This window comes from Fulmarus glacialis, unplaced genomic scaffold (assembly GCF_000690835.1).
Source record: "Fulmarus glacialis isolate BGI_N327 unplaced genomic scaffold, ASM69083v1 scaffold6798, whole genome shotgun sequence".
NCBI lineage: Eukaryota > Metazoa > Chordata > Aves > Procellariiformes > Procellariidae > Fulmarus > Fulmarus glacialis.
The window spans coordinates 63935-77185 of record NW_009226245.1 but is presented as its reverse complement, the minus strand read 5'-3'; the positions used below and the strand labels follow the sequence as shown (position 1 = coordinate 77185).

Here is a 13251-nt window from a genome sequence, read left to right as displayed (position 1 = left end):
ACCTTAATGATTCTATGATTCTATTTATTGTCAGTTCAGGAAAAGAAACAGAGCCTAAGTATGTGTCTGTGAGAGGGAGAAAGCTGACAATTCGGTGCCTGCTTTCCCTCATGGAAGCCTGACCGCAGGAAGATCGGCAGTAGAACAGCCTAATGGCCGAGGGTACCTACCTCGGGTGTATTATTATTGTCAACTGGTCCATTGAGGTCTGAACGCTGTTGCTTCCTTGGCTGCTCTAAACCATTGCACATCTATAAGAAAAAAGAGAAAGGATTTCAAATCCTTTTGTCTTCTGAAAAGCTTCAAAACAAAGTAGAGATTTCAGTGGAAGTCCATGGTGCAAAGATAGTCAGAAAATTTTCACCAGATTAAATTACATTCAGAAAATTTTAATAAAAATTCATAAAACATTAACATATGAAACTGTATTCAGCATGTTCTCCATTATTTTACAACAGTCATTGGTCATGAAGCTGTTCTGTGTAGTTATTTATATGCAGTTATTTATATGTATTTATATGTAGTTATTTATGTGCAATCAATATTCATTACTGATACTGAAATATCATAACATGATATAATAGTTGGTATTTCCTATTGTAATTTAGCAAATACGAGATTCATACAAAAATGTTGAGCTGTTTAATTATAATAAAAGACCTACTTTGATGTAAATAACAAGACATTTCAATTATCATTAAGTAGCAGTTACGCTACTGATTTAAATTTAAACTAAATTATTTTCTTTCAAGGCAAATTTTTCACATGAAATTAAGTCAAATGCTGACTTTGTTCAGAAACCAAAGTCAGAATTTTTACATGTGTTTATGCTCAGTACTGGACAAAATCAAAATAGTCCTAACGGCCACCTGTGATCTGAAAAACAGAATCCTAGCACTGAATACAGGGTTCTCTGTTCATGGGAGATACCTCATGGCATCTCTTCCTTTTGGGCCACACAAATCTAAAGGATGCTGGCAGCACAGCTTCAGGCTTCTGAAGAAATGTAAAAAGGAAAATATAAAACGTTACACAAGGAAAATACTAAGTCTTTTAAATCATGGAACACTTTCTTTCTTTTAAGTTCCAATATTCTCAGGGGCAGAATTTCTTCTCCAGACTTGACACAAGTCACAGAACACCAGCCCCTGGCACAGGGAGCACCCATGTACCACATGTACCAAGAAAGTGAAGTTTTCATGACTCAGAGTTTCAGTGTTAGAAATCTGGAAAACCAAGGTGATTTCTGGAACAAATTTTTATAGTTTAGGATATTTCACTTTCCTTTTTTCTCAGTTTCCCCATTATACATAAAAAAGAGTGCCTAAATGCCACTGTCATTGTAAGGCTTCACAAATAAGAACTTGTATCAATAATTGTGCAAATGGAAAACACTGAGCCAGTAATATTTCAAAGGGTCAGCCTGACTGTTACATGTGAACATAACTCCTGGTCTTCTGACTTTCAAATGCAATATGTAGCTGTAATCAAAGAAAGTCTGCATGTTCATCTCTAGACAAGTTATTCCCTATAAGTAATATTTAGTCAGCTGAACAAAATGTGGTAATGAAGCAGGCACATTAGAGCTATTAGCTCAGTAATGCTAGTTCTCAGGTAAGACAACATATACAAAGCAAGAATTCACCCAAGTAGTAAGCAGGATTTTAGGGAAGAAAAGACTATCTGACATACACAGAGAGCACCAAGACTTGGGGACCCACTGACTAGTGCGCTGTCTACACGGCTGTAGTAGCTAAGCAGCTTACCATACCCCTGCTTATAAATGCAATTCTGTTTGAGACAAGACAAATCTAATTATACTGCATGGCTAAGCTAACATGGAGCAATATGTGTTGATGTGCAGTGAAATATATTAATGAGGTAAACAAATATCTAGAGGGCTTTAATAAAACAAGCATAATAATCATACATTATTCCCTAAAATAGTAGGATTAGATCAAGTATGCTTTAAGCAGGGAAAATGACATGCCCACAATGAAGATACATTAAATTGTAAACAGTGACAGTAAATTACTAACTAACTCCAGTATGTACAACAGAATGTTAATACTGTTAAAGCTTTGTCAGTTCTGATTACCACACACTTGACTGAACTGAAAATGCACCTGCATATAAAGAAAGAATTGGTCGACTGGTTTAGTAAGCATACCCTACGTGCCATAAACATTATTGAAACATCTCTCTGTCACAAATCTTACATGTTGATGGACTTATTGAGCCCTGGGGACCATAATACCAATCATGCTTTTTGGTAATAGTTGCATATCTAATTTCATATAGTCTTAATATAATATATGACTAAACACTTGGATGAGATTTCGGTTTTGATCTATACACAGCTGTAATTTATGGGAGTTCCTATTTTCAGGATTTTAGGAATACAAGCCTTGCTTGTTTATTGTTTCCTAGTCACATATGTAGTATATATGTTGTCATTGTGTATCGGCTGGGTTCCAAAGAGAAGTCTGTGCAGAATACATGACGAGTTGGGATCAATCACATCACTTCTACAAGGAATATAATAAATGTTTTTTACTTACTATTTGGTGTCTGGCATGAAGGCCAATTTTTTTTCCCCAGTGTTTCGCCTATATGTTTAGGAGCCCCAGTCTAATTAGGCAGAATCTCAGGTACAAAGAATTCTTCCATTTCTTTTATGAACATCTGTGCACACAATATGTTCCACCTCTGGCTGATCTATTAACACTTTGTTCTTCAAAAGTGTTGTGATGGGGCGGGGAGGGTGTCACTGTGAGCACTTCCTCCAAACAAAGCTGAGTGTAATATCACATTCTTCAGATCTTCTCAGCTTTGGAGTGTAGCACACCCTATGTCCCTTCATCAGCAGCACGAAATATCGAGTAGTCAGTAAGGGGACCTGTGCTTGTCTGAGACTTTCTGTGCCCCGCATTTGCCTGCAAATATGTGGGCTGTTACAATATCCTTTACAAAATAAGAGTTGAGATCTTCATGCTAAAGAAATGTTTGTTAACATGGTATCCCAGAAGGAAAGGGCAGAAAGAAGTACAGGGAGGAGGGCTTCCCTTTCCTTCCATACGACTTCCAGCATCAAAGGAGAGAACTATGCAGAGTAGGCATGGCTGTATCTCCCGTACACAGTTACAAACCATGTAGTCTTGTACATATGGAAGGAGATGCTTCTAGATCAAGGATGAAAGGACTTCTTTATGGAAGAAAACCTAATTCTGGCTGGAAGTTGATTCATGCTCCCAGGTGATCTGATCAATGTCAAATAAATTATCATACTTGATACTTGCTTTCTTCGTGTTTCTTACAGAGTTTCCAATTTATATTGTTGTTTTGAGTGTTACAAGAGCTAGAAAAATCACATTTGAGGGAAACACTTATAAGCTATTATAAATACTTTATACTCTGACTTGCAGTTTAGAATAGGACCTGAAGCTAAACTGAAAATCTGGAATTGACTGCACACTAACACAGAGGTACAGCTGTGTTAAAAGTCTCTTCTCCTAGGATAAGATTCTGATAAGAGGACAGATTCTGCAAAGGAAAGATATAAAAATATTAAAATATTAAAGGTGTAGTGTTATTAATACTTTTGCCTCTGAGCAAGTACTGAGGCAGTGTCCAGTGTCATGTGAAGGAACGTGAGCCAGCAGAAAATGCCATCTTTAGGCTGAGAGGAAAACCAGACTCTACTTATTTGAGATCACTGAAGCATCTATGCACATCTTTCAGAAATAAACTTGCAGCTCTACCCATGCCCTCTCTAGCCCTGTCCTGATGGCTAATTGCCAGGCCTGGGGCCACCTGGGCCTCCCTCCTCCCACCAATCTTGCAGGGCCCCTCCCAGCCAACCAGGCCCCTTTTATAAGCACCCCTTCCTGAGGTGTAAAGTCCCTCTTAGCTGGAGGTGAGGGCTGGTAATGTTTGAGTTCTGCTGTTTCTTAACACTGCTGGTTGTTTACTCCAGTGTAAGCTTTTCAGATGAAAGCTCATCTCTGTAATATGGTCCTCCTCAAAGTTGCTACCTGTGATCGAGAAAGCTGCTGTGGTGCTCAGTGCTAATGAAGCACTTTCCTGGTGGAGAACATTTGCTGGAAACCAGCAGGTTAGTCCCTTTCTTGATTTATTCAAAGGAATAATTTGTCTGAGAAAGGAATAAAAGATTAGTTTTTTCAGAATTGTTAACCCTTTTTGTAAAGAGTTGGTAGGCAAGTGCTGAGTGCACCTCAAAGGCGTGGTAAGGCTTTATTACTATGTTTAAACATTTGAATAATGAAGCTTATGATCTGTACCTGCCAATCTCTTTACTAGCAATACTGTTAAAATATTACCCAATAATGTGTTCAGAAACCAATGTACTGGCTTATGTATTTTGAAACTCATCTTCATTCTAGTAAGCTTATTGGAAAAGAGATGTTTTTGTGGTAGGTTGACTAGATTATTAAGTTACCTCTTGCACAAGTAAACCAATAGATCTAATTGACTTTTAATCCAGGTTTGTTGTCTCTCTCTAGAACAAAGGTAAAGCAGATGGGTATTGTTATGTTTGTCACTTAAGGGCAAAACTTCAGTTTCTAGTTTCAACTTTGTGATTTTCTGTTGGTTTCTGAAGACAGTATATCATTGGGCCATGTGTCCTCCTGATATTTAAACACTACTATGTTTATAGAAACACATCAAGGTGCATCTAAAACATATTTTTGAATCAATAGATGGTAACCTAGTAACGAGTCTATTATGGTGGTACTATTCCTATTAAAGTACATGACTGAAATAACTTCTCTCCAGATGTGCATCTCTGGAGATCTGGTGATGTGTAGGGGGAATGGTTTAATGTACCCTTACTGAGCTGCTGCAGTAGTTATTGTAACATCAGTAACATGCTATTGTCAGTAGGAGCAATTTGACCCAGCAGAATACACTTACAAAGACAGAATCTGAATGAAGCGGTTCTTGACTAGCTGAAGGATTTCTGATTTTGATCACAGAAAAAAAGGCCAGACTTCACACTGCATTCTCTCACAAAGATTCCATTACTTATGTGCTAATTTAGAGGTGGTGCTAGCACATGTCAGAAATGAAGAGGAAAGGAGCAGTTCCAAGTAAGCAAGTTGAGTACAGAGCTGGCCTTGTGAAAAGAGGAGTCAAAGTAAGTTTAGAGACCTATGCATTCCACAAAAGAATTTCAATACTCTATCCAATTTCAATAAACATTAAAACAATTACCAATTGATATTTATCATCTTAAAGAACTAAGAGGGTTTTTTGTCCCCGCATACATTTAAAATTGAGAGCCAGTCATAATAAGAGTTTTGGAGAAATAGCTGTGCTCAATGGTGCATTTTTATGTAGATGTAATTTGGAGTGCATGCTGCCTTCTGCTTTAAACTTCCCAGAGAAGACTGTCATTAATGCATCTTTAAGTAAGAGGCATTTATTTTGCTGTCTCCTGGAGTTGGGAGTTTATTGCTAAAAAGCCATGACTCAGCCAATTAGTACAGAGGAACTGGTTTTGTTTGAGAATGTTCGGACTGTTTAGCACTTTTCAGTAAGTACTTACACTTGCTAAGTTTGCGAACTGTCACTCAGTAATAGCTACTTAATATTTCTGCCCCACAGCTACCTAGAACACATGGGAGAATGCAGCAAGCTTTTTTAATACTCTTTATTTACACCCATTTGTGTTTTTCACAAATTCTATCAAATGCATCCCATAATATTCAGACTGAATTCCAGTAAGACATTCCTAAGATACATTTTCTAAAATGTCTGTTATCTTAGCTGCTTCAGGCTGTTCTAAGGGTGAGATCTTTTATGGACAAAAGACTCCTGGATTTGGGCTTTTTGCAGCAGAAGAGCAGTGTGCCCATGCCAAGAGAAGGGAATAAACCTCATATATTTTTGTCAATACTAAGCTCTACTAGTACAGGTAAACAAAACACAGTAGCAGCACTGATGTATGCAAAGCTGTTAGAGAACAAACTCAGACAAAAAAGATGACTTTGTAAAATTTTCTTTCACAAATTTTTTGTTAGTGATATTTTATGTGTCTGAAGGTCCACGTTGAAAAAGTGTAAGGGCATAGCCTATATGAAAGTTGTGAAATGAGACTAACACTGCAGAAGCTCATGGGGTCCCTACCAGGGGAGTTTGTATGACCATATTTGGTTAGGTTCTCAAATGTATGCCAGTGATATGAAAGTATGATTGAGAAGTGAGAAGCAATAGGATTCATGTGTCACCAGCAGCATCATTAAAAAGTAGACTTCCCTCTAAGGTCCTCCTTCTTAATGGTGATAATGGCAAATCCCTGTTTCTTCAAAAGGGTACAGGTGAAGGTAGGGTGTTGGTGTTGTTAAAAACTTATCTTTTATTGTTGGTAAATAGATCTATTTGAATAGGGTAGAAGAGAATAAGCATACTCAGGAGTCTGCAGTCTGAAATCTAAGTAGATGGGACATGAAGAACAATGGGCTGATTAGACTGTCAATGCTTAAGTGTTGAGTCCCATAGTCACCTTTAGTCCCCCCTCATCAGAAGTAGCCCTCAGGCCATGCCAATGCCAGTATTTCATTAAAGTATGACTCTAGCTGGGATGAAAAGAGCAGACTCCGCCACATACGAGGTTCCAGAGAAAAGCAATTTTTTAATTGTGAGTCCTATAAGTGCAAAAGACATCTTCCATCAGTATCATTTCAGCTGCTGTCCAATGTTTTGCTAATTTTTTTCTTGACTGCTTCTACCATTCTTTAATTATGCTACCTGACTGCATAGACTTAGCATTAACTTGGTATTAGTAAAATAATAGGCAATGCCATCATTCTCTGCAGATGTCTTACGGGTGCAATAGCAGAAACTAAAGTTCCAAATGCTGTCAGGGAGCAGCAGAATGGGCTTGGGACTGCCCCATACCATATTGCTTTGTGGGAAGGAAGCAGGACAGGATATATTGCAGTGAACTGATCTGGAGACAAGCTTTTTGTCGTTCAAGCTTTGGCTTAGACTAGGCCCTTGTTCAGATTTTGTGTGGTACAAGCACTCATCTGCAACTCATCCACCTTGTAAACCTGTTCCGAGGTTGATTATTAGTGTGCCAAACAACAATATTCTAGCTAAACTTGAAGCTATGCAAATGTAATAGCATTCCAAAAAGAAAAAAACTTCAAGTCAACATCAACTACTTTTTCACAGGAACACCATGTCAATTTAAAATTTCTGGTCATACTGTATGCTAGTATCAGTTGAATGACCCATTCAGTTCCTTTTCCTCCTTACTCCACCCAAAGATATACCTAAGTCAGTTAATTCATGTTTATTTTACAATAAAAACTGTGAGAATTTACATCAATAGGGTGTCTGACCATATTTGACTTCTCTGTATGAAGCTGAAACATATAAAATGAAATTATAAGCAAAAAAGAAAATTTCTTCACGTGTTAGATACACTAACAATTGGCTCAGTCTGAGATGACTAAGATGTCAAATGGGGGTGGGGGAAACTCCTAGTTTGAGGAAGTTGTTGAATTTGAGTTGTGTCATAAAACGCCCAAAATATTCAGTTTCAACTTCATAGATGTAGTGCCTTTCTTAAATAATGTAAGCATGGCAAACGTGCAAGAAATAAAACTTGTGCTAAGCAGTGAGTTAGAGCAAATATACATGCTAAACGTATTCTAGGTTTCTCTGAGGCTTGTCTAGTGCAAATCCTCTTCTGCAATTCCCTAGAGGTATTTACAAATAAAGGCTCATACAAGCAAGCTCATATATCCTCAAAGTTTTCAAGGCTAAGCATGTATGTTTAAGACTGGAGACTGACCCACACTGAAAGTAAAATGAGATGCTTACTTTGTTTTCCATTCTCTGTAGGTTGTTGTGTCTTTGTTAGAAGTGACAACTGTTCTCTGGTGATTTAATTGCTGAAAGCAAACCTAGCAACTGGAACCTTTAAAATAGCATTTGTCTACTGGTTATTTAACATTTTGTATGCAAGACAATTGCTAGCATTTATCATAGGCTAAGGATTAATAACTATATATTTTTAAAGGTATGTAAAAGTATTGTGTTACTGTTAACCTGAAATTTTATGCAGCAGTATTACCACTTGTGGGAGGCAAGAAAGGAGGAGAGGAGCAGAAACATGAAAAAAAGCTAAGGACAGTACAGTATGTGCATAAAACCGCAAAATGCACATTCCTGTTTGCTTACTGCTTACAAAAACTGACATCCATGTAGTATCTTGGTTTAAAAGGTACTTTGGCTTAAAAGCATTCAAATCTACATTTACTTAAGGAATCGGGGAAAAAAAGTGTTCCATGTGCAATATATATGCTTCTGTGTCATCCCTCTCACCATGGTATTTTGTACTGTGTGACACACATTTACAATAACTGAAAGCTTTTAGCAAGATGACAAAACCAAGGATCCTCTATGCAAATTCTCTGCAAACAGTAACTTTGGCATAAAATCTACTGACAATGGCCTTCGGTTTTTCTCCTTTCACTATGTAAGAACTTTAATTATTGTAATTAAAATAATGACTACCTCAGTTTCACAAATGAGATACAGGTTCATTTAGACAACACACTAATTGCATCCATCCCTTAGTCATTTTATAGTAAATATTAAGAGTTGAATGCCCCAGAAGAAAAACAGAAAAACCTCTGTGCTTTATCTAAACTCTTTGAGGTCCAGTATCTACGTTAAAGGTCCAGGCACACTTCATGTTAAGGATGCTTAAGGACCTATTAAGAATAAAACTCACTTTTGCAGAAATGAATACTGTACTCTTATTCTAATACCCTCACAATGAGCCTGATTTTTAGATAAAGCTGAGGATGATAAGCAACCTGCAGTAGGTGAACAGAACACAGCAAGATAAGACCAGTCTTGTTATGATAAACACATTCAAGTAATGCTTGCCAAAGATTATTTAACTTGCTTTTTAATCTTTCTTTTCTGTCCCTGGAGGCTTGGGATGGGGGAGGGGAGAATCTGCTCATGTCTCCATTTGTAAGCCTCTGTATCTCCGTAAGAAATGCTGCTTCACACCTTTATGCCTTGGAGGCCTATGTGCTCTTCTCTTCAGTGAAGATGCCCACAGCAGCTTTGTCCTGTCTCCCTTCTTACAAATTAAATACATGTCTTGTCACCCAGTTTGTTTATCCCTCCATGCTGAACTGAAATGGATACCTGTACTGCTCTATCACTGGCTGAGAAGCTCCTCTCCTTTCTCTCTTCATATTTAAAGGAATGAAATATTGTGTATTGTTTAATGCTCTATAGTTTAGACAATAGTTTGTGGTTTTTATGAAGAGTGATTGTAGAAACTCAATGGCTACATGCCAGCCAGTGGCTACCTATCACAGCAGCACTTCCTCCATTATCAAAAGAGATTAAGGCATTGCTCCAAGACTGACTGGAAGTAACAATTAAAGCTCAGACAGGCAACTCAGAAATACTTAGGTCCCTTTGTTTATTTTCACACCAGTGGCACTTATATCTATATCCTGGTGTTACAAAACCCCAAGTTGTTAGCAGTCTGACAAGACTAATAAAGATACAATGCAATTCAGCTCAACTTCTGCTAAATAAACTTTGAAAGAGTACATAAACATGTTGAAATGAAAGGCTATTTTGAATTGTTTCAAATTAGCAATCATTCAGGGGGAAAAAACCCAAGAATTTCTTATTCAAGCATATAGAAGAATTCATGAACTTTTTTATTCAAGAGCTCCTCTTCTCTTTTGTTCTGCAAATACTTTCAAAACTTAAAAGCAGCAACACTCCCAGTAGCAGCTACTGGTGTACTGTGCCAGAAAGATCTAGTTCATCATTAGTCTAAAACATGCTAACTAGACTTCCCTGCTCCTAGCCAATACCTAGTAACTATTCAAACCATTCAAGATCATCAAGCTTGTCCACACAAGCTAAACTTTTGTGCGGGCAGTAAGGCACTGAATATAGTAACTTACACAATTTGGTTCTAATTACACTTCTGAAAATAGAATGTAGAAACGAATATTAAAAACTTGCTGTAGATATGGGAAATCTGAAAAAATATCCCCCCAAGATTTTTTTGTTCACAGTTATAATAAAGGTCAACCTGTTTCATCAGCATATACTTAAACATCTGATTTCCTTTTACTGTTTTTCAGAGGAATTGACATATTTTAATGTCTGTTTTTAATGGAATCATCTAGGTTAAATTGTTTAACTGTGGGGCACTGAACTATAGAAAATCATAATATTTATAGATTTGATAAAGCTGAAACAGGAAACCTCTGAAGTTTAATAAAGCATTTTAATTAAAGATAAGGCAAAATAATTCACTTATCCTTACTAGTCTGTCATCTAAATACATGTTATGTTTTACCTCTTTTAGGTAGATCTCTCTTCATTGTGTAAGATAACTAATATTCAGCTGCATATAACTTCAGAGATGCAAAATCAAAACTTTAAACTGACCTTAGAGCAAAGAAATTAGGTATGTCTCTCCATAAGGAAGTAAGCACATTCAATTTGAAACTTTAAAAAAAAAAAAAGAAAACCTCACACCTCTGTTCCTCTAGAAAAGTTTGAGCTTCATTCCCAGATTCTTTTTTCTGGCACTTAACATAGAACAAGAAAAGATTGTGCATGGTTTAAATTAACATCTACACCATTCTTGTGACAAAACTGCTTAACAGGATTTTTGGTACAAGTAAAGCTCCTATTTCTTCCTTCTTGTCAACATCAAGATATGCCCAGCTAGTGCAAAAACAGAGCAATATGCAGGCACTTCTTGCAGTTGTTTTTAACATATGCAGTATCTAGCCTTGGCATACGTTCTAATGAAAACAAGAGAGATTAAAAGTAAGCACCCACTAAGGCAATGGAACAGGAGCCCTTAATGGAAAAAACCCTTCAACTATGTCAATGCTGACCCCAGTTTTAAGTTCATCTAGTGTGTCACTGCAGAATAAAACTAGCTTTGCCCCATGCATCTGAAATACCTTGTTTTACTTACAATTGTCTGTTCTCTGCAAAACCTCTTTCCCAGTTCTCTACCTAAATTGACTGCATTCAGCACCTTTTTCTAAACGTACAATGTGATTATGTAGCTGTAAATGCAATATAGAGTAAAAAAGTAAAAATACTGCTCTCTAATTCTGTTTGGGATAACTAACATAACATTTGCATAATGCCTATGACAGTCTGGTTAAACAGAGAACCTCATACCTGTTCTTGTGGCCACTTCTGTCTGTCCTCTGGGGTTCTTGACTTTGCTTTAAAACCTCTAGGCGCATCTCCACTGTGCTTAGAGGCAGATGGGATATTCAGTGACTTTGGCCTCCCCTCATGCCTGTTAGCACTGTGAACAGCTTCTCCCTTTGAACAAATCTCTTTATAGTCATGTGCCATGTTTTCAGTCCCAGTGTGCTCTGGACTCATTTCTGTTGTACTATTAATACTGCTCATGCTCATACTCATTTTGATTTCTGCTACAATCTGGTCAATGTCCTCTTCCTGCTCTTCCAGCTCTGCATCCTCTTTTCTAGAATGGTATGGTGATATTCCCTGTGAGTTTCCATTAGCCTCTGCTGGGTAATAGTCCTGATAGCCACCTTCACTTTGACAATACTGTATGTTTTCTTCTTGGTCTTGAATCTCCAAAGATGACACTTCATCCTCCAAAATCTGAACACTATTATCTTGACCTTCCTGCCACTCTTGCCTGTCTGTCACCTCATTTTCATCTTGGTGCTGAATTTTACCTTCAGCCCATTCTTCTACAGCTTCCTGACATTCATCTGTTTCAACATGGGGTTCCTCATGGGGAGCATACTCCTCCCCATTGCAGTCCATTCCTTCCAGGTAACTGTCATCCTCTGGACAGTATCTAATGTAGTATGTGATCCCCTCCTCTTCTTCTGGCAAGCCTTCATCATAGTCCTCCTCCTCAGAGGTGTTATTCACATAGTCAGAGCTGGAGTCACCATCTCCGCTATGATCATTGCACTCATGTTCCACAGGTGTAGGACTACCTTGTCTGACAGTTGCTAGTTCTGCCTCCTTTGCTGCATAATCTTCAATAGGAAGGTCACTTTCTTCATTTTCAGGCTCCCTGTTGTGAGATGAAGTAGGGCAAGCTCTCACTCTGTGATCCAGCATGCTGGCTGTAGTGCTTTGACGTTTCCTGTTTGCCATAGCCAACTCCTCATATGACAATCATTTCTAAGCAATTACTGTAGGGAAGATGGAAAAACACACATTCAGGAAAAGGTCATCAGTAGAGATCAGTGATGTTAACTGGAAACAAACTTATAGATTTATTTGGTAAAAAGGATGTGTCCGTAGATATTTAAACCAGATTCACAGACAGCTAAGTTTTAAAATGCTCCTGTTATGGAACCGTGAAATCAAAATAATAACTTGCACACTGAAAGGAACAGATAAAAAGAAGGTTCTACATTTATGCTAAATGTATTCTAGTGTAGGATCTCTTCTGTCAATTTGACAGAGAATTAATCCTGAACCTTGAAATCAGTTTTCAATTTCTTTTTCTTGCCAGTAAGGTGTCATGTTTTGATTGCTATGCAGTAAACAGGACCTCTTTTCAATTTTCAGCTTAGGCATTTCTTTAATGTGTACTGAAAGCATACATTTAGAATATGTCCTGCTCTTACTAAAACTAAAGGAAAATAATTCTATTAACTTGGCAGTTACTTAGGGCACTAAAGGATAATGCACTGCTATTAAAGAAGTAATTAAAAAAAAAAATCACTCACTGATTTACTAGCTGGATGCTATTAAGTATCTCCCATTGTTAAACCAAATATTGTTTTTAGAATAGAATAGGCTATTTCAGTTGGAAGGGACCTACAACGATCATCTACTCCAACTGCCTGACCAATTCAGGGCTGAGCAAGTTAAAGCATCTTAAGGGCATTGTCCAAATGCCTTTTAAACACTGACAGGCTTGGAGCATCGACCACCTCTCCAGAAACCCTGTCCCAGTGTTTGACCACCCGCTCAGTAAAGAAATGCTTCCTAATGTCCACTCTAAACCTCCCCTAGCACAGCTTTGAACCATTCCCATGCATCCTATCACTGGATACCAGGGAGAAGAGATCAGCACCTCCCTCTTCTCCTCCTCAGGAAGCTATGGAGAGCAATGAGGTTGCCCCTCAGCCTCCTTTTCTCCAAATTAGACAAGCCCAAAGTCCTTAGCTGTTCCTCATAGGACATTCCTTCCAGCCCTTT

The 13251-nt window shown here is 37.8% G+C and overlaps 1 protein-coding gene across 1 annotated transcript; it reads right to left on the bottom strand.

Annotated features, from left to right (window-relative positions):
- Positions 1-170: 170 nt before the first annotated feature.
- On the bottom strand, positions 171-12195 carry LOC104080364 (amyloid beta A4 precursor protein-binding family A member 2-like; the record flags this gene model as incomplete). Its single annotated transcript, XM_009582735.1, has 2 exons — positions 11227-12195; positions 171-251 (listed from the first exon to the last, which is right to left on the bottom strand). Coding segments are annotated over exons 1-2 (1050 nt in total), but the record flags the coding sequence as incomplete, so codon positions are not given.
- Positions 12196-13251: the final 1056 nt, after the last annotated feature.